At 40.0% G+C, this 23,178-nt stretch overlaps 1 protein-coding gene across 1 annotated transcript in view; it reads right to left on the reverse strand.

The window, feature by feature from the left end:
* Positions 1–2,331: 2,331 nt before the first annotated feature.
* Positions 2,332–23,178, reverse strand: part of LOC139713673 (N-acetylglutamate synthase, mitochondrial-like) — a 66,477-nt gene continuing 45,630 nt past the window's right edge. Inside the window, exons 4-11 of the mRNA XM_071625373.1 lie at positions 15,712–15,825; positions 13,997–14,178; positions 12,460–12,622; positions 11,446–11,626; positions 10,516–10,609; positions 6,634–6,799; positions 5,906–6,000; positions 2,332–2,503 (exon numbers count right to left, since the gene is read on the reverse strand). Of these exons, the coding sequence (XP_071481474.1) occupies positions 2,332–2,503; positions 5,906–6,000; positions 6,634–6,799; positions 10,516–10,609; positions 11,446–11,626; positions 12,460–12,622; positions 13,997–14,178; positions 15,712–15,825 (1,167 nt within the window). The remainder of the gene's footprint in view (positions 2,504–5,905; positions 6,001–6,633; positions 6,800–10,515; positions 10,610–11,445; positions 11,627–12,459; positions 12,623–13,996; positions 14,179–15,711; positions 15,826–23,178) is intronic.

Genomic DNA, 23,178 nt, shown 5'->3' on the forward strand with positions numbered 1-23,178 from the left:
CTGTATGTGTCATAAAGTGAAATGCAATGACAAAACAACCCACAAAACAAAAACGATGGGATGAATGAATATTTACACAAGGTCTCCGAAAATTCTTTCAGAAGAATGATACTGTGTTGGCAATGATAGATTGTTCTGGATGAAAGAAATTGATTTCCCCTCTGCGTACTGTCACAGGAGGGCATTTCAAACATCATTTGCACGACTGAAGATATTGCGACATCGCTGACGAACAAACATTTGACAGCCGCAGAATACATTCGTTTCATGCAAACTGTCCTATTCCTACAATCTGCAATTCTCGTCTCCTACAATCTAGTCATTACAATGAGAGGGCTAGGGTGGTACTAAACATTATTGCTTTTAAAGCACATTTCACTTTTTTTTTTTCCCCCCACACGCAAATCTCACACTGACAATGTGAAACGTGGTACGACACGAGTCGGTGAGAACATCTGTCGCATCATCGTATCATCTGACAGGAGTCTTTACACACAAAAAGTATAAATTGGCAATGATAAGTCCATTCTTTGAATACATATTACTGTACATAAAGCTGTCAATACTGTCAGTCACATTAGTTTGACACTATTTTCTTCTCCTCTCCATATATTTACACACCACATGCATGCATCTTGTCACAAAATCGAAAATCTTTTTCGAGTTCTCTATTTGCTCTCATTTGCAAACATTTTTGAGATGGGAGATATATACTCGTGACACAAAATGCAACCTCTTCAATTTAGAAGTTTGATGCAAATCACAACTTTGGTTTCCCACCAAGTGTCTGCATATCTCTCCCTCTTGCAATGCATATTGGCACGAGTGGAGAGGACACGCTCCATTCAAAGTCTTTACTGAAAGTCTTTTTTGTAATACTTAAGGTCAGTCTCTATTGATTGCTCCTCTGCAATCTCTTTTTTGGGCCAGTCCGGTGGATGTTGGCATCACGAAGGGTCATCGGCAACCCAAAATGGCACTCTCATAATGCTCCACTGCCAAGTTCAGCTGCTACAATTTGACAGTATAAGGATCTTAACATTATACCAAAGGTTCAATCACAGCAAGACATATCTACAATATTTTCTGCACTCTTCTCTTTTCTTCTCTCGGGAAAACATCACACTTATACACCCAGAGAGAAAGATCCGTCCAATAATCTTTCCAAAGCACACTGTGCATGCTATAACCCTGCTTGCCTTTAAGTTATATCACGAGACCTTGGCAAAATGTCCGCCTAGGCAAGATTGACATTGTTCAACTGGCATTCATCTCCCTAGAACTCTGCCCTCTAACAGCCGTGATGTGAACGGACTGGAAACTTGAGCTATTTCCGCCTTTCTACTACAAGGTATAAACTCTAGATAGATATGATTATACTCTGTATCAAAATTAGCAAGTTCCTCTACCATCTTTTAGTATACATGCAGCCATTGAAGGAATCACAGAATTCAACTGCTTACTTTACACACCCCTTGATGATCACTTAATATATCATATATCTTTATATCATCTTCCAAGCTCACACTTTTGAAACATTGCTAGCCTCCAGCCGAACATTTTGACCATCTGTTGGAGAAATATTACACTACATGTATGTTCTCTATGCTACACGCGGACAGACGGAAGATTGCAAATGCGACACCTTTGGCAGTATAAATATTCTAATACTCGCGACAAGAGGAGAATTCATCTACCATGTGCAATATCTCTTGTTCCACAATATGAACGCTAGCTAAAGATATCACTTTGTGAAGCATGCCCTTATGAAACATATCAGAAGAAAGATAAGAATCCAGAGGTCACAAGGTCAAAGGTTAGTTCCAGACCTCTCAGACTGCACATTTTCTGACCTGTGACTCTTAACAGTACAAAGGGTGAAATATCTACCTCATATCTACCTTCTTAATATCTAACTCTTGAGTCTCTGGTATATGATCTACTAGACGAAGTATTTAAGGTGGAGGGGTTCTTCCTCATGTCAAACCTTGTTCTCACCCTCTCACTCTACCTCTCTCTCTCTCTCTCTCGTTCTCTCTCTTCTCTCTTTCTATTTATCTAACTATCTATCTATCTACCTATCTATCTATCTTTTCAGCCTTTAACTAGTGAATATTATGTACTGTCCTACTGAGGTACGTTGTATTCTAAACATAAGAGTGCAGTGCGCTGTCAGAGTTACGGCTGTCCTGCACTACCTGCGTACTACGTGACAAGTCTTTGGTATTGCAACATGCCATGGCGTGGGGGTGGGGAGGGAGGGCGGGGGCGTGGAAGGTTTGTAGAAGCAGAGGGGTCGGAGAGGGGTTTGGGGGAGATGCGAGAGTGTCGTCAAGGGTACTGATGCATCTTGTCATCCTCGTAGCTGTCCGGTTCTTGGAAGGAGGCGGGGCGCTTGATGGCCCACTCCACCAGTGCGTAGGACAGCTTGGGATCCGACATCCCGTACCAGAACACCGTCCACTTGCTGTTGCTCCAGCTTCCCTCGCATCGCTTGAAGTACCTGCAAGGCAGATGGCAATCATCGTGATGGAAAGAACAACATCAAAACATTGAGTCAAAAAGGAGCAGAAAGAAAGATGAGGAGAGTTATGAGGAGAAGGAGAAGCATTGCGAGGGTAAAAAGGAGATTACTGAAAATATAATGCTGTCATTTCTGTTAAAACAAAACAAAACAAAACAAAACAAAACAAAACAAAACAAAACAAAACTTGTCCACAACCTTCTTTGACTACAATTTCTTTCATTTGTGGGATTATCTCATTCACCATATTACATCTTGAAGATATCTCTTTACTGCATGTGAAGTACACTTGAACATTTGAAGGGGTCGGTGCAATATAGTGCTAACCCACACTTTTGTCAAAATTGAGTTACATGCATTTTTATAATCCTTATCCTTCACTCTAACGTCCCTGAAAATATCATATTTGAATTCAACCAATAAGATGGTAAGAATACATGCATTCATGTTTTATTAACATACAATGTATGGACTTTCCAAACATTCAACAGCGATTATCTCAGAATGACTATTGTATGGGTTAGCACTATATTGCACCGACCCCTTCATTTGAATCAAGAAGCACACATCTGATCTGTTTTACGAGCTTCTGAATTAATAACTCTTCCACACTGGTTCCCAGTGAAACTGAAACTACACACACATGCGGACATGGTAAACCTATCACCACATTTGACTTGATTCGATTAACATGTCACGACATAGCTTCCTGTACACTACACATATATAAAGCATCACACCACAAATAGGAGGGTGTACATTCTCTACACTCTACCCTCTTTACTTCCTAAAAGAATACATACACAAGAAAGACTATCAGAGCTCCCCTATGCATTAACCCTAAAAAGGCCGGGGGGGGGGGGGGTTTGAATCAACCCCCCCCTCAACATTTTTCGCGACTACTCCGCCGCGCGAAATTTTTTGACTGCGCCGTTCGCTGACTTTTTACTTTCAAGTCTCGCGCATCTTTTGACACCATTTTTGCGAAAATCGTGCATACCGTTACAACGCTGCATAACATTTTATACATGCCTGTCAGACCGAAAATGGCTCAAAAACGTGATTTTGTGTATAAAGTCTATGCAAATGGAGTTTTCTCTTCTTACTCATAAAGATATGATTATTTTCACTTTCATAGGCTGAAACTAAGTAATTTTAGCATAATTATGCTTGAAATAGGTTCTGTTATAAATTTTGCGGGAAAAAAATGATAAACCAAAGGTCGAAAGAAACAAAGAAATACGTAAGAAATTCATAAAACAATAAAATACATAAGAAATTGATTTTGATACCAAATTTTTTTTCCAAGTACATTGTTCGGACTGCTACAAAGAATGTTTTCACCAAAAATTAGGATTCTAGGAGCTTTAATTTCTGATTTGGAGCAAATTGTATGATTTTATGTATATATTAGCATAATCAATTATTATGACAAAAATTTCCATTTCTTTTTGTATAGCTTGGTAGATTACGCCACAGGTAATGCACGTGCCAAATTTCATGGCGATTATGCGATTGACGGCCGAGATCTCGGGGGGGGGGGGTTTGAATCAACCCCTCCCCGGCCACAGAACACCCAGAAAAGCCCGGCCTGGTTAGGGTTAAACCCAATGTGTAATAGCAATTACTTAAGTCTATATACCTACTAATGTTTATGTTTATAAGTTAGCCAATACAATACAATATCAATTTTTAAAGCAGATATACAGTATGTACACTGTATTCTGCTGCACTCAGGAGCTTGTGATGCACTTGATATGACACTTTATGCATATATATACATGTATATACCGATGTGTTGGCTCAGTGAGTAGAGCGGTTGCCCTCACAATCGGGAGGTCGTGGCCGCGTCATACCAAAAGACGTTAAAAGATGGGAGTTGCTGCTACCTTGTTTGCCGTTCAACAGTTGAAAAGGTTAGAGCAACGTCGATCTGGCGCTGCTCAGTGGCTGCCGGGCCCACGATCAATTGGGCAAAAAGAATTTCCATTCTTGGACAATAAAATTTGGAGTTTATATCCAAAACAATTATTATTATTATTATTATGTATCATTGAAAAGATATGCTTTTAATTTCCACCTGAAACACAATTTTTCAAGTCCAAGAGCTTGTTTCTTCCTTAGTTTTGGGTGCTATCCATGCAAATATGTAATCTAATGCTAACATTGTTCTATGGGAGTGATTTGCTGTAGTAACTAATCTTGGGAAGTACAAAGGTTATGGGTTAGCTTGCAAAGGTTTTATCAGGTCAGCAATTGTGTAATGGAACTCATGCTTGGACCTCCACATGCTTTCCCGATGACCAACAGAACTTTGCATGAAATTCTGTGGCGTATTGCAAGCAATTGCATATCTCTCAGGAGAGGAACCATCTTGGGAATTTAGAGAAACCAGAAAACAGTCCTGCACATGTTACCATAATGTACCTGAAGCAGCAACCCACCAAAAACAGCCTAACCCCCGTTCATACTGGAGTTCTTGTACGGATATATAATGAATGGACATACGATGTATGGATATTGGACATTTTTACATGTCCGAATGGCCATAAATTGGTACACTGTACATTGTATATTCATGAGTATATGTTCTCATGTCCACATGTGGCATAAAGTACAAAGTAGGCGGGGCCTTTTCACTAACTATCAAATGAATCCAATGCAATGAAGTAACACAATGCTAAAAGCTGCAAATAATTCTCGGTATCGCCAATGCACAGAAAACGTCTGTGCACGCTGAAGAGCCCTGTCACAGATGCACGGTGGGATTCCTCAGTGCCATTGTTGCTTCCGGTTGTCTTGCCCGCGTCCCAGTTCCAATATGATTCAGAAGAGTTATTTGTCTGCTTTTACGTTGTTATTCCTTTTTTCTTGGCTATAATTCAGCTTTAAAAGAGTTGAAAGTTTCTAATTTTACTGATTTGCGGGCACTAGAGTCATGGTTCACAACTGCAAGGCTTCAATGTGCTGGTCACATGATGGAAAGCGAAGAAATCCTTAACAAAAAATACCCCTGGATAAAGACAAAACGTGACCTGAGTGTATATGCAGCCAAAACCGGGGCAAGTTTGTCCCCTGAGCTATCCCATAATGCATCTAAAACGCTGCTCTGCACACGGCAATCAGGTATTGGTGATACCGAGTATTCTTACTGACCAAGGGAGAGACTCATACATATTCATGAGCTTCTCATGAAACATGACAGTACATATAGTCCAGCGCTGCCATATGATTATCATATATCGGGACATTTTATCCGAATGGTCTCAAATAAATAAATGTGTTGTATATCCACATGTTTTATGAATATACATTAACTCGGTAGGTCTGAACACACGATACATCCCTGATGAAGAATTCTTGTGAACACTCCTCACTCACCATGGATTAATCTTATTGTTGCTTCTTGATCGCCAGAAGAGCATCCCAAAGTCCCTCCTCAGGTAGTCCCACAGCATCTCGCTGGTCCCTTCCCCCTGGAGGTTGAGGAGATGGAGAACAGGATGGAGAACACGATGGGATGGTTTGAGAGGTGTGGCAATATGTTTGAACAGGTGGGTTGGCGGTTGGAATCATTTGCTCAGGATTCATAAAACATGTATGCATGTATTTGTGTGTGTTTGAGTGAATTTGTGTGTGTGTGTGTGTGAGTGCTCGTGCGTGCTTGTCTGGATCTACATTGTATAATATAATACAGACATATGTTAGTTAGTTAGATAGATACAGATAGAGACATACATATCTACATGTCAATATAGAGCTATAACTCAACATACATGTATGCATGTACAAATATGTATAATTTCTTTGGGTGTGTATGTGATTATGCATATGCTTAGTTACTGTATCGTCTACGGCTATCTATTTAAACATATTTTATCTATCTATAAACTGTACGTAGATGTTGTAAGTAGATAGATTGATAGAGACATAAGGTAGATATACAGCTATATATTTATGTGTTTAAACCTACTATACATAAATATATGATAGACAGGTAGGCAGATGGATAGATAGATAGACAGACAGATAGATACAAGGAAGTGTAGGTAAATGAACAAAACAATAATTTGCCCTATGTTCTTTTTGCAGTCAAAGACATGGCTTACCTGTGTCTGGAGGCTGATGGAAAACTTGTCGAGATAAGGCACATCGTGAACGTCGTCCTCTTTGGTGATGATGGCCACGGCGTTGTAGCCCTCCGAGAGATAGATGGTGTGCAGCCGCCGCGGCAGCTCCTGCATGTAGCTCCTCTTCAGCACCCGGCCAAAGGACCTGCCAGGGGGAGAATGGGAGCCACAGCTTCATCCCCAGCAGAGGAAAGTCACACGTGGCGAGAATGGAGCGGAACAGAGCGGAACAGAACGAAGCAGAACAGAGCAAAACGGAGCGGAACGGAGCGGGATGGGGCAGAACAGAACAGAACGGAGCAGAACGAAGCGGAATGGAACAAAATGGAGCAGAATGGAGCAAATTAGGAATGGGGCATGCGGGGAGCATATAGGAAAGGCATAAGAATGCAAGAAGCAAAACAATTCTTTAGCTTTTTGAGCATCAAAAATCTTTTACGGATAAGATAAAAGGAATAAAATTTGAAATTAGCAAATCATATCTGAAATTTTCCAATGGCAGTGAATTTACACATCCAAAAGAGGGAGTATGTTCATAAAAAATATTTTTAAAAAAATATATGACTTCAAAAGTCATGAGCAAAGCTATGGATTATGTCATTGATTGTGAAACAATACTGCCAGGAATGCATGAAAAGTGATGTTCAGTATTTAAGCTAATACATGCCGGAAGCATATGAAGGCAAACAAAACAGAAGTCAAGCATCTATCACAAGACACATGAATTGGCCTACAGCAAATATGCATTGTCAAGATTGTTAAACTGTAATCAAAGTGCAAGAAGAACAAAAAACATGGTGAAATTCTACATGGCCATTATCGGCACATTAACAACATTATCAGCATTGATAAAATATATTCATTATAACTCTCACATTAAATCTTTAGAATCATCATAATTGCCAGCGTCATCATAGCAGCCATCTTCATCACCATAATCACCGTCATCACAATCATCATCACCATCATCATCACTATCATCATCACCATCATCATCACCATCATCATCACTACCATCATCATCATCATCACCGTCACCATCACCATCACCATCACCATCATGACCATCATCACCACCATCACTATCACCACCATCACCACCATCACCACCATCACCATCACCATCATCATCACCATCATCACCATCATCATCACCATCATCACCACCATCACCACCATCATCACCATCATCATCATCACCATCATCACCATCATCATCATCACCATCACCATCACCATCATCACCATCATCATCACCATCATCATCACCATCATCACCATCACCATTATCACAATCATCACCATCACCATCATCACTATCATCACCATCACCATCATCATCATCTCTATCATCATCATCATCACCACCATCACCACCATCACCACCATCACCACCATCACCTGTATCATTACCATCCTCATCACCACCATCACCATCATCATCACCATCATCACCACCATCACCATCATCACCATCATCATCATCATCACCATCATCACCATCAACATCATCACCATCACCATCACCACCATCATCATCACCATCATCATCACCATCATCACCATCATCACCATTATCACCATCATCCTTATCATCATATCCACCACCACTATCATCATCATCATCATTACCATCATCATTATCATCTGTCATCATCATGACTAGTCTTGACATCTTCATCAGCCACACTCTCACCACCACATCATGTACTGGCCTCAAGCATAGCAATTGATGGAGTACCACTGACACTCTAAGTCACAGACTAACAGCACAGGAGATCCCTCCTTTCCATCTCCCAAGTACAAAACGGTCACACTTACTTACAAAAACGTGCTTACAAGACATGTATACCCCAGGAAACCCAACATCATCCCACTCAAAGATGCTACGCTGTGCTGCCAGTCGCCATGGTAACCATGACGTTCCTCCCAGTCCTCCAGACCATCCAAAGGGAGATGGAAGCATCATCCCGTGATGATAAACTCTTCAATTCATCCAATAAATTTCAGATCAGACCAGTTCTCTGGAATAAATTTCTTGCGAAATGTAATCCGTTCAAATATCTATTCCTGGCACCTCCCAAATCTTGATGTTTTCACTGTTTTCCACTCCATCTATTTTCCCAATTTACATACTTTCTGCCAAGTTTTACACATGGTAAAAGCCATCATGCATGAGACAATGAGGAGTATTGCATCCACAAATATCACAGTCATGTAACATGAGGAGTGTTTTTAAAGTACCCAGTGAATGCACTGCTGGACAACTCACATATTTCTGCAGTTTTAAGTTAGCAATGCATGTCAAATATGACAAAATTTCCCACCATCATTAGACATATTAAAGGGTGTGTACAGTTCTGGTCGAGGTGAGGATTTAGCTCTTAACATTTTGTGAGATATTCAGAAACCACTCTATGAGATGTCAAAGAGCATACAATTCTAAAGGGTATCAAAAGTTTATTTGATAAAAATCGGTTTTGAAATGGCTGAGATATCCAAAAACAAGGTGAAACAAAGAGATCCTAATAAAGTTGTGGCCTGTCGCCTTTAATTATTATCACTTTTTTGGATATCTCAGCCATTTCAGAACCAATTTTCATCAAATAAACATTGAATCCTTCTTAAAATTACATGCTCTTTCATATTTCATAAGAGGTTTCTCATTATCTCACTTAGGAATGTTCAAAACATGAATCCCCACCTCAACCAGTACTGTACAGTCCCTTTAACCGGCATTCATGAAATATGAATGTATCCCGAGGGCACACCTCACTATATTCCATCCTCATTTTCTTCCTCATTTTCTTTTTTGTCTAGACTGTTTGTGTTTTAACAATCTTTTCTTTTTTTAACAGAAAACAAGCAGTATGTTTACATATCATATCTGTGCAGTCATGCAGCCAATTTCATTCAGAAAAAGTGCTCTTTATTTTTCCGACTGATTCTTTCTTCTTCTTTTTTTTCTTCTGGCACACACTATACACACTTGCTCAAGCAATAACACCCTAACTGTGGAACGACACAAAACCTGAGCTGGCTAGCAAATTAGCAGAGCCAGCTGCAATCTCTCGGGTTAAATTCAGGCAATTACTCCCTTAATGGCCGAGAAGAGGCAATCTGGGATCCGTCCGTCGTCGCGAGACGCCAGCAAAACAAGAGACGACACTCTGCACTACACACGGTGGATCTTAAAGAACACACATCCGCCACAGTTACACCGCTGGAAGCAAACTTCTGGTATAAACGGCTCACAATGGTTTCGCATTTCTAGCATTTCTACCCAACAGACACTTCTCTTCTACTCTTCATTTACTTTTACCTCTCTGTACTTCCAAGCAACCAGTAACATTCAGCTCTCTCTCTATCTCTCTCCGCTCTTTCTCTGTCTTCTTTCTCTTCACTTTAATCCATGTTTATACAGCATCATGAAAAATCACTCAACATTCTCAGCAATAGATTGCTAAATATACATCCATATAACTCTGGATACGGCTTTAGGGAGACATCGTGTGGATGAGCAATTTCGATAGTAAAGCATGCAATTGAATGGGATATAACATACTGCAAAAGTGGACATTTTCGCGATGTCGACATTAAAAAAAAAATTTAAAAAAATTAAATTAAAAAAACATAAAAGTAATCTTACTCGAGAGTGAAAATTTACTCTTGTAAAAATATCTACTTTTACAGTGCCAGTTAAAAACATTAAGAAGACACAAATTGTCTCCTTACGGTTAAGTATCTCCTTAATAAAGTATGTATGCACATATAATGTCTTCCTACAGCTGGATCATTAGTTTATTTACAAATATTCCACCACCATCTAAAGGTTTGCCACATGTAATCTTGTATCCTCACCTTGTAATCAGCTGTATAAGTCTCTCTTTATCTACATTCTCGAGGTCGTAGTACTTTTCTATCCTCTCTGTATTCTTGAACAGTGTACCAGACCCTGGGTGAAAAGAAGGAGACATTTTTAAATAGTTATTGCAAACAATATTAATTTGGGTATTGTTTCATGTCTGACATTGTTGCATTTTACAACTATTTAAAGCAATGTATCTCAGAATTTGCGACAACATCATCCCCTTCTCAAACTTACAGAGTGAATTCTTTTTTAGTCTATCATTTGGGGAAAAAGTACAAACAAACTGTGAAATCATCATACATGTATGTATGTAAATGGCTTAATGAAAGGTGTAATACATCCAGTCTTTGTCTACGGCCAAGATTTGGCTCAAGCACAAGACCTTTGGTCTCTAATCTTCTTTGTGTCCTTGCACCTGTAGCCACAACCTGACATTCCTCTTTACTGGAATACACATATTTACATATTATTGAAAAATACATATTTATATATTCTTCGAATATGCATATTTTTATACTACTGGAATATACATGTTTTATATTATTGGAATATTCATATTTATATACCATTGGGATGAATTAACATTTAACTAGAATATGAATATTCATATATTATTGGATTATACATAACTATATACTATTGGAATATACATATTTATATACTATTGGAATATACATGTTTATATATTACTGGAATATAGATATCATATATTATTGGAATACACATATACTATTGGAATATATATATTCATATATTATTGAAATACACATATCTATATATAATTGGAATATATATACACATATATATATTCATATATTATTGGAATATACATATCAATATATTATTGGAATATATACATTTGCAGATCAGACAAGACAGGGAGGAGTTAACTTGGCAACGACCAAAGTCGGCCTGCTTACCATGGTGGGTGAAGAGCTCAGCTAGGAGAGCGTCCGGCGAGGTGATGACCACACTGGACATGGCCGGGAGGTCGTGGAGCATGGTGGCGATGTACTGGATGCGGTTCTGGCAAGAGTCGGTGCACCATGGCTCCTCGATCATGGAGTCGACGTCGGCGGGGACGTGGACCTGGGGAATGACCTGTAGACAGGTGGGAGAGGGAAAAACCAGTAAATGACTGGGTCACATTTGGAGGTGCATGATTGGAAAAAAAAAAAAGCTTCCACAAGTGTATCTAAGCCACTGTGTTGTTTGAAAGCATTGTGCATCATTGCCAATAAAAACTTTCCACAAAACATCTTTGATATTCGTTTTTGAGATGTACATACATATTTTCGGTCAACAAAGCCATCTGCCGAGTTCCTGTGTGAAGTCTTCATCTGATTAATTTCTAATTTGATTAAAATGAACTACATCTTATTATCCGATATAATTAAAGACTTATGTGTAATCACAAAGAAAGATTTTATCTTAGTGTTGGTAGTTTGATTATGGACAAATTGTTCAAAAAAGGTCTCTTTAATGTTGGCAGTAAGGTTATGGCCAAATTGTTAACACTGAATGCATAGCAATCATGGGTTTTACAACCACAAACAAATGAACAAACTATGGCAACGTCCACTGGTACTCTTCCACAGAAATGAAATGTTGTAACTTAATACTTTGCATCATACAGTCATGACTTACAGCATCACAACACGTTCAGGCACTCGGCCATGTAGGTGTAAGCATGCTACAAGGCTGGTGCCTTGATTGCAGATTTTAATGACTTGTTTCTTCTCAAATGAATAATTTACTCATGACAAAGGTAAGTCCTTATCTACTTTTTCTAGTTTTCTGAAATGAACAAGAGATGGGTATAGATGAACTGGCATGGGATAGTTCTCTTCTGTTTTATCATGTCAACAAATTTGATTATAATTCTTCAACAGATCTACATCCTTCAAGAGCGTGACAAATAAGGGTTTCCTCACCTCCCCCTGCCCATCCAGAATTCCTCCCTTGTTGTTGAGAAGTAGCACCTTGATGGGTTGGACAGCCTTGGCAATCTCGGCCGTGGCCTCGGAAGCATCTATACTGACAAGCTGCGAACTGGACGTCTCTCCAATGGATGACACCACCGGTATATGCCCTGACCTGGAGGGAGGCGGTTGCCATGGAAATGACCATCACACAGGGATGTATATTGTGGAATACATTGTCATCCCTCCCCTTGCCTAGTACCACCACTCCATTCTTACATTCTCTATCATCCTCAACTCTCCCATCATCATCAGCTAGGAAGCATCATCATGGATTGGAAATCACAGAAGAAATCCTCAATGAATGAAACATAATGACACAATCTACAATAAATGCATGAAGTATATTAGCCTTCTTCTATACTAAAGGCAATCATGTTGTTGTTAGCAACAACAGTTGTGACTGAAGAGCTGAAGGGCTGAAACTAAGCACATCAGTGCAAGGTACTTCTTAGATCTGTGATTGCGATTATCAGTCATGACCAGGAGAGCATACTAGTCCATGTGAATAATTCAAACAGTAAATTTGACCAATAAAACTGGTCAATTGAAAACTGACCAACTGAAAATTTGCCCATCTGCTTTCAGTGCAAAAAAAAAATGAAAAATAGACAAATAAAAATAGATGAATAAATAGATAAATAAGTAAATAAATACATTACTTAATTAATAATAAACATATAAATAATGTACTCATAAGCTTTTTTGAAGGCATTCTGTTAATAAATTGTAATTTTTGCAACTAAATGCTGGGTAGGATATTTAGTATTCGATTCAAAGGTACAAGTACTAGAATTCAGACATATCTCCAAAAGCACTTTCGCTGGGTTTTGGTTCTCGCTGGTGGTTTAACTAGTCTTGCACAATGACCCTCTCACTGCACCTCTTGAAATCACTATAGTGGGAGGGACTTTGAAAAAGGCTAGTTGTGTATAAGAATTTCAAGAAAAAGTGATATCAGGTACGGTGGGATGTGTTACATGTTATCTACATCATGCCTTTTATTCTCTTTCCTGATTCTCTTGTAAGATCCCACTCAGGAGAACAAGGGATGAGGGTGAGAAGGTAGATGTAGATGGTAATGCTGTTAGCAAAGGATGATGACTTTAATCAAGACAGCTCTACGCATCTGAATGTTTTATGACTTTAACAGCCACACCATCAGCAGATATGAACATACAAAATGTAGTTGAACATGAGAGTGTCATGGTTGAAGGAATGAAAATAGAGGGAGGGATGGGAGGAGGATGAGGAGGTGGAGGAGGAGGAGGAGGAGGTGGTGGAGGAGGAAAAGGAGGAGGAGGAGGAGGAGGTGAGGAGGAGGAGGAGGAGGAGGTGAGGAGGTGGAGATGGAGGAAAAGGAGGAGGTGGAGATGGAGGAGATGGAGGAAAAGGAGGAGGAGGAGGTGGTGGTGGAGAAGGAGGAGGAGAAGGAGGAGGGGAAGGAGGAAGAGGAAGAGGAGGAGGAGGAGGCAGAATATGGCCTTACCCTATACACCACTCCAGGGGCTCGGTGTTGACGTGAACAACCCTCCCCTTGGATCGCCCCTCACTCACTGGCTCCGCCTGCAAGACGTTACTCCCTGAGAAGAGCGGATGGGCGGGGGCGCCGCTAGCCTGAAGGAAGTTCACCATGGTCATCGTATCCGTCCTCACTCGACTCCGACTAGCCTGGGGGGAATGATGCAGGAATGGGGTCATTCATTTGGCATGGGAGTAACACTGAAGTGTACCTACAATGTATTGAGCTACACTGTACCAGTGTTAGCATTTTCATTGTCATCATTGCTGAGTGTTAACTTGTACATAATGACCCTTGTCAGACATATTCTATTAATTTTCATAAGACCTAGTTATCAGTAAATACTCCCTCCTAGTACCTTACTCAACTCTCGACTCCCCTGGGGGAATGATACAAGCATATGTTCACTAATATGATATGGGAGTGACACTGAGCATACTAATATTGACCTACCGTTATTTGTATTTTCATAGTCCTTATTCCGGATTGTTGAGTTGTACACAACGACACTTGGCAGACATATTTTTATATTTGATTTTTTCATCTACTGGGATATGAAATAGTAAAAATATTATTAATATTCCCACCTAGCATTCACTCTCTCCTTTTCTCCCCCCCCCCCCCCCCCGCCAAACAGTGTCAATTTCAATGAATTGCTACTACAGTGCACTACAGCTCTCATCTTTTCAGCTTCTCCAGAAGCTCAGCCGCCTACGTGCATGTTTGCATGTTACACAGCTTACCTCTCTCCGCTGCAATATGGACACATACCATGCTCTCAGTTTTTCCCCTCACCATCCCCTTCCTTTGCTTTCACACAGTGTGATTGGAAAGGGGGAGGAGATAACTAGCACACGTTCTATTCTCACCAAAAAAATTAACTGCCATCTCTTGGCCTGACACGCCAATCCCTGTAATTGTTCCCCGATGTAGCGCAGCAACATCATTTTCTGTGCATTGATGTCTTCAGAAGTAATATTTCAACTTCAGTACAAGTATAAAAATCAGTTTCACACCATATTAAAAATCCTTCAAACGATCAAGTCAGCCCTCGCACATGAGAGCTATTCTGTTGTGTATCAAAACTGTGCACATATTAATTCATGCAGGTACAGCAGACTTTCGTTTAGTCAGGAAAATGTGCATTATATCTCTTTGGGTTTTGTCTGCATATAACAGCTCAGTCAAATACTTTCCTGGCTTAGTTGTTACAATAACCAAAGGTACAACACAGATTTGGATAGTTTGGTTATGAAAAGTTCACCAGGCAATGGTTGATATGCTACTTGCTCTGGTTAAAAGGTATTGAAAAATTATATGGGAAAAAAAAGAATAAATAATGATAACAAATAAAAAATACACTTGTACATAGGTATAAGTTTTACCAACCCTTTATTTCCAGCTTTCATTGTTATTGTTGTTGCTAACCTATTCATAATAATCTGTACTGTCATTGAATTCATTTCTATTAATACTACTAACATCGTCATTATTTTTACCATGAAATCAGTAAAGATTAAAAAATAATAATTGAAAGTAAAACAAGCATTCAAACATTCAAACAGAATTTTACTGGCCTAGCACTTGTTCATTTTCTTCTCCCCTCCCCCCCCCCCCACCCCTCAATCCCCCAGGCCTCAGGGCCAGCATATGCACAATGTTGAGTGCATCCTTCTGCCTACCTGAAGTTCCTGGTCTGACATGTTGCTGCTCTCAGGCAAGGAAGCTCCGTGGACCACCAGTAACTTCATGTCGTTCCGGTGCAGGAATGCTAGGTTTGAGCTCAATGCCTCTAACTGTGCGAGGGACGAAGTGGTGGTAAAGGGTAGGAAGGGATGAAGGGGGGGGGGGGTTTAAGAAATGATAGATGTTTTAGTCACATAGGCAATGAGATAAACATATTCATCACATATTACACTTGGTCAATTTCTAAAATACAACTTTAATAAACAACCTATCAGAATGCAATTGTGTCGGTACCTAAGTCAGGTAGTTTAGCATGCTGGATTAATTTGTAGGGTATTGCATCTGCCTTGCAGTCAAGAGGTCCCATGCTCAAGTCCAAGACTTCAGATGAGCCAATGTTGAGGGTTATCAAGCCCTTCCCTCCCAAAAGTAGAAAGACAAATTACTGTCCCTCTAATGGGTCACAACATGCAAGAGGGTCACAACTCGCACATCTGAAAAGTTAAAGCCTTGAGAAGTAGCTCCCTTTTATTTACCTAGTTGGGGGAAAAGGTAACTCTGCCAACCCCCTCGTCTGTTTGATGCATGCGTGGGTAATCATCAGATGGCAATCATCTTCCCAGATTATTGCATATTCTTTTTTAATGTACCATACAAAAGAAGAAGGTACCCACATGGTTTCACAATGAATCAAGGTGATCCTCACTGCACTTTCAAGAGGGAGTGATAGATCTATTCTGTTCAAATGATCATGATGCTGAAACATCATACATGTCACATTTAATGCCCTCCTTTCATAAAAATTTAAAGAGGCCATGTCTCCTCCATTAAATACACATGAAGTGACTACTCAGTGTTGGTTAACAGCCCATCATGCCTGCGTTCGATTCTCACCACTCAAAATCTATAATTGATGGTATCGTTGATTGGATGGTGCCAAAAAATATACGACAGCTGTACTATTTGCAACCTCCTTGCAGTGATTTATTGGTGTATCAGCAATGAATGATTAAAGTCTACTGACGAAGAGGACGTTTGATTGCATGGGGACAACTTTTCCTGCCGCAAAGTATACCCTTCTAAAGAGGCCTGCCAAGTAGCAGTAAAGTCCTGTTCATAAGGCAGTCTTCTCATGTTCACTCTGTCTTCCTTTCAGACAGTCATCTGACATGGCAATGGCACTGCATTTCTTATGAAAACATGGTGCAAGGGCCAAGGAAAAATTTTCTACACACATACGGACCCGTAAACACACACACAAACATATATATGGATATAGACACTAAGGTCTCCATGGAAACCTGTCCCCAACATCAAGAGTGCATCCATCTTGAATTTGCATGGCACATCATATTTCACTTAAAATGCAACTCTTGTTGACTTGTTTTTAGAAGATGCTTCAATTACATAGCCCAGTTTAAAGGGACTGTACAGTACTGGTTGAGGTGGGGATTCATGTTTTGAACATTCCTAAGTGAGGTAATGAGAAACCTCATGTGAAATATGAAAGAGCATGTAATTTTGAGAAGGATTCAACGTTTATTTGATGAAAATTGGTTTTCAGATGGCTGAAATATCCCAAAAAGTGATAATAATAAAAGGCAACAGGCCACGCTTTTTATTAGGATCTCTTTGTTTCACCTTGTTTTTGGATATCTCAGCCATTTCAAAACTGATTTACATCAAATAAACTTTTGATACCCCTTAGAATTGCATGCTCTTTGACATCTTATAGAGTGCTTTCTGAATATCTCGAAAGACGTTAGAAGCTAAATCCTCACCTCAACCAGAACTGTACAGTCCCTTTAATCACATGTCATTCTACTGGATTATTTCAATTCAAGATGAATGGCAGAAGAGGCTATAATTCAATTAAAATTGTGTCATGACGATATTCTCACATTGGCAGAGGAAGCAAGGATACTATTAAAAATGTGTAGTAAAAGTGAAATTTTCAATACATCAGATTTTGCATTCTGAATATCTATATTGCTTCGCAAAAGTTATGCCATCCCAAATGTGACTTGTTTGACATCAACAAGGCCCAGAGGTGGAATATATGCATGGAGTCAAATCACATCCTCCGGAAGTTCTGCTGTGTTCATCCTGCCGGATTGTCAATGTTGCATTAATAATCATTTTGATTGACCCCTGGATGTTTGTGCTTTGTGCATTGCCTCCCAATTGTTGACCATAAGGAGCGGTCGATGTGGCGCAACCTCCGCGATTTTCTCATGTACTCGCGTCCATCATGCGCGATATATGTTCCTCTTGTGTTTATCCCACAGCCATCCTTCGTGCTTTGTGTCCCTATCATACTACACTAACAGCGGAGGAGGGTAGACGGAACACAACTTCTGGTGGTTCCTTTGTGTTTATGCGGCATTATTTGAGCAGTATGATTAGGATATATAGGCTTGCCTTATGTTGTAAGAAAGAAAAATGAAACTCAGGAAGATGCACATCAACAAACACCAATAAACACCAATCGACACGTCATCTATCAAATCAACTAACAACTGCTTTCACACAATGTGCATTCTAAGGAATGAATACTGCCCCTTTCATGCTGAGATTTAACCTTGCAGAAATTTCTGTGAAGCAGCCTCAGCACAGATTTCCCGAGACCTGCTTTAACGTTTACTAAGGACCTGCACAAGAAATGGCAATGGACAATGTGCATCCATATATATGACACAACCCATGGTAATTTATAATATCCCTAAAACTGCACTGATACCCTATTCATAGGGCATTTAGAACACTCCAGGAGCAGTTCTAAAGCTTTCTCAACTCTGCATGAAGAGAAAGAAAAATAGAATCAGGAGCACTCCCATGAAATGCTCTAAACTCTGTATTTAAACCGTCGCCAATGTTCAGAGCACTCTGGAAGTGGAATGCAGTGTGTGCTGTACATACTGTACAGTTTACACATGTTCGAAGTTCTGCGTACTCAAAGGTTACCATGACAGTTATGCCCCTCTTAGCCACAATAGCCCTTTTTACATTTGTGTTTCTTAACGCCATACTTTCTCTGACCCAGGACTATCGTTAGTCCCGTACCAATTTTTTCAGTTTTTTACACTCGCCAATAAGTCCCGTACTAAAGCTCTTGTCCGGGGCTAAAGAGAAAATTGACCTTTTTACACTTGTATTTCTTAGTCCGGTACTTTCCAAACCACATGCATATCCATGATTACGCTGTGCACTGTACACGTACACGCACGCACCGGTAGCACTTGATTATCTCGTTTCTGATTGGTCAGTGGGGGTCGCACTTCGTCTCCGTCGCTTAGCCCCGGATTATTTTTTCATTCTGTTTAGACTCGTTTGCTTGGCACCGCAATTGCGGGGTTAGCACCGCAATTACAGTGCTAACCCTGCTATTTTGCAGGGCCAGATAGTACGGGACTATCGGTGGGGCTAGCCCACTTTGCCAAAAACGAGTGTAAACAGAAAGTGGGCTAAGGAAAGTCCGGTACCAACGGTGGAGCTAATTAAGGCCCCCCTTCGCCCCACCGTTGGTACAGGACTAAGCAAAAATTTGCAAGTGTAAAAAGCCCTTTTGTGTGCGGTCTCAGCAAGTGGTGATTCTTTGCATGGCCAGACTCAGGCCATGTTTATCAACTTTCCCATGTTTAAAAGTATTTCAATACCCACTATCAAAACAAGTTTGCAAACACCTTTCGTGTGTTTATCCACTCTGTCATGAGTTGATTGGGAGGCCTTGTCACTGCGCAGCTCTGTTGTGCAGTTTGACCCCTAGAGCAGAGATGTGTAGTTGGCAGTGGTCGGTGTGGGCAGGTCCATGCTATAAATGAGTTTCAATTAAAGTGACTTTGCATTTGTCAACTCTACAGAAATGCATTTCTGGCTGAAATCACACTTTTTTGCCGTTTCTGGAATGCGTTTCTAACCTCATAATCAGAACAGCTTTGCATTCATCAACTGCCCAAAACTCCCTGAAAGTTGTTTAGGAACCTTAATTCTGCACTCAGAAGTGAGTTGACCATGCAACCTCATAGAGGCATACATTGAATTGCTTTAGGAATGCTCCTGGGCCCATCTTTTTATTATGGGGCATGGAAATCCTAGGCAAATGTAAAATGAAGCTTTAAGAAAACACAGCTTGGCTGGTAATTTGACCATCTCATCTCACTGGAAGGATGGCATTCTCACACAACTGAAATGCCTGACACATCAATTGTTCTTTATGCATAATTTAGATAAAATTTCAAACTTATCATCGCACACTTTCTCCAAATCAAGCCCCAGCCAAAGTTTCTGGGCTTCATTCTAAAAATGGGTTTTACAACAACAACAACAACAACAAAATCACTGAGTTGGATAAAAGTGAAATAGATGTTTATTCCTATTTGACATTGAATTCTTCCTTTCATCTATGTGCCACACCTGACATCACAAAATAAATACTGTATACACCATATATTTAGCGAGTCTAAATTTCGAGAATCGGGATTCTCCGACGATTTCGTGAGTGGTTAAATTCGCGATCGTGGAGTGCTGTACTGAACGGAGAAATGTATATGTGTGCGTCACATTCATATCGGGATCAAAGCCATTATTTTCACGTGTCTTAAATTTTGCGAATAGCACCCGACTCGCAAAATTCACGAAAATATTCAGCGTATTCAGTAACCAACTAGGAAATTGAAGAGTGGTAAAAGCAAGGAGGTTTAAAGGTACTAGCCCACATTTGCAAACCCACGAAAATCAAAACTGCATAAAACAGGTCCAATATGACTTCAAGTACAAGTTATAACAGTAACATACCTCACCTGTTGCTCTTTGTCTATACCATTCGATAAAAGAGAGAAAATCATCGTTTTAAAATCAATTTTCAAACCGGGTCAACCCGACCCAAAATCGAGTTACGAGCGCGGGCTAGCTACGTACTAACTGCGACCAGCCCCAACGTGCAGCGTTGGGGCTGTGCCGTTTTCGCATTCAGATCGAGGAGTTGTACAAAACGGGTGCCGTTGCGGCGCTATATTTCCTTAATTTTTCAACAAAAACTACTAGGAATACTTACATGGGTCGATCAAACCTAAATGATTAATTTCGGCGACTGTTTGATGCATTTCATTGCTTATGATGCAGAAAATGTTGTCTTATAACGCGAATATCTTCAGCTCACCGATGCTCACTGAAACTCACAATCACTTGCACAGGCGCACAGCATGCATGCAGTGCAGTGCATTGAGAGCATGTGTAATGCGTACTAATGGATATACATGTAGCAGCAAGTCTCTCCACTGTTGCACTAGGGCAGGCCGCTTATTACTCCTAAAAAAATGTAGAAAATTTTGCAGTTTCTAGATAAATGGGTGAGAAAAACCAAGTCGAAAAGGTAATGTATTAATTGTCACTGTGTTTATGATAGAAATTTAGCTGTGCTTTATTTGTGAAGTCGCCGTGAATGTGGCAGTGATTTTTGCTCCCGCTCAGCTGCGAGGTAGCCGCCAGGACAGCGACTTGCGGCGCGGTCTCCGGGGCTAGCTACTAGTACGTACATGTAACTTACACATGTATCGCATGCAAGTAGTATGTACGTGGACCGGAGCTAGCGAGCGTTATACGCATGCATACAGTGGATTTTCATTTATTTTTATGAAAGTAATGGACTAATTGGAACGAAATTTTGCACAGGTGTTACTGCAATCATACCCAAACTCCATGCTAACTATGAGACCAATTGCTGCAGGTTTACAAATGTGGGCTAGTATCTTTAAGAGCTGGAGTTCCAACCAGCTGTAACTATAGTCAAACTGCAGTACAATTTGCTATGGATGCACAAAAGAATTCCACCTCAGTGCATTTGTGCCTTTGCTGTTCGGTGTTTGAAGCCGCCATCTCTTTGAGTAATCGGTCGATTCATTTTGACCTCTAATATGATATCAGGTATATTTGCTTGTTTATGAAATGTGACTTCCCCAAATACAGGGCCGCACACTAACACATTTTTTCTACTCGTCTGACCTGTCTGTTGGACAAGTAGGTACACAATTTTTCCATTTTTTACTGGCCCATTCATAAAAAATTATTGGTCCGAAAGTGATTTTTACTGGTCAGGGACTGTCGGACTGGAGCCAGTATGCAGCATTGCCTAATGATAAAACATATACACTGAAACAAAAGTCAATAACATCCAAATGTTTCTGCAAAAGTGTAAATTAGAAAATTGCACCCATATGGAAAGCTGCTTTTATCACATTTCTGCTCAACTGTGACAATTAAAACTGATATGGTATGATTTGTTAGCGTAGCTCTTCATGAATTAATATGTCAGATCAGTGCCAAAAAATGCCCAGTCGAGTAATTTTGAATACACTATTTTCATCAATCTTTTCAGGATTTCTACTCTCGCATCCCGTGCCTTTATGATTTCTATCCCATATCTTTTATAAGTAGGATAGTGAAAAGTAATTATCATCCTAAGGACATAGTGTACATTTTTATAATTGTATGGGATCTTCCTTAGAGAGTGGCTGGTCATTATGAAATGAGACTATATGAATCAATAGTCTTCCTATTTGTATTTAAAGATAACATGTAGTCCCACATTGGCACATACTTCAAATATCTTTGATCAGCAGCATAAAACATGAGTTCAAAGAGAAAAAGACAGTGAATGTGATTCCAATCTTTTGAACCTCCTTGGTAAAAGTAACTACTGTAAAAGTGGATATTTTTGCGCGACTAATTTTTTGCGCTCGGCGGGGTAAGAAGAGTTTTGCATGTTTTTGATTCCGCAGAATCAAGACATCAACTACTGGAACATATGGCAAGCAAAAATATTCGCATGCTTTTATTTTCGCGCAAGTTTTGGGTTGCGCGAAATGCATGAAAATTTCCACATTTACAGTATAGAGGCTTCAATAAGTACCAGGCTGTGTCGTCAACATTTGATAAACACATCCATGTGTAGCCTTCATACAAATAACACATTCATTTGGTCATACCTTTGAAGCTATTGTATAACAGAACAATCAATGTGGTTTCTCAAAGGTTCCAACAATGCCAACACAAGGAGATTTCTGTGTTACCGGCATATCCCCCGCCTTACACCACCTTTATACACAATCTCAACGGACCATGAAAGGACATAACTCCATTCAGCCGAGACCCCAAGATCAAACATTAATGTGCAAAGTACATAATGACAATCTGTCACAACTGAAGCATGCCAGAAAGGGCTAGCCTATGGGTAAGATAGACCTTTTCACATTAACATAACAACACACGGCGCTTCTCTTTCCATTGTCTTGGGACCTTTCAGCACTCTATCTGTCCTTGCTAATATGACATCACAATGCCCGCAATTCAGTTTGCATGCATCATTTGTTCTAAGCAATGGAGGCAAAAAGAAAAACCAAACATAAATCAACAGTTTGCCCACTTCCCCTTTATTGTTTGAGAAATTGAGAAGACTTGACCTTGCC

This window comes from Diadema antillarum, unplaced genomic scaffold (assembly GCF_040938485.1).
Source record: "Diadema antillarum isolate AM-2024a unplaced genomic scaffold, OU_Dant_1.0 seq00002028_RagTag, whole genome shotgun sequence".
NCBI lineage: Eukaryota > Metazoa > Echinodermata > Echinoidea > Diadematoida > Diadematidae > Diadema > Diadema antillarum.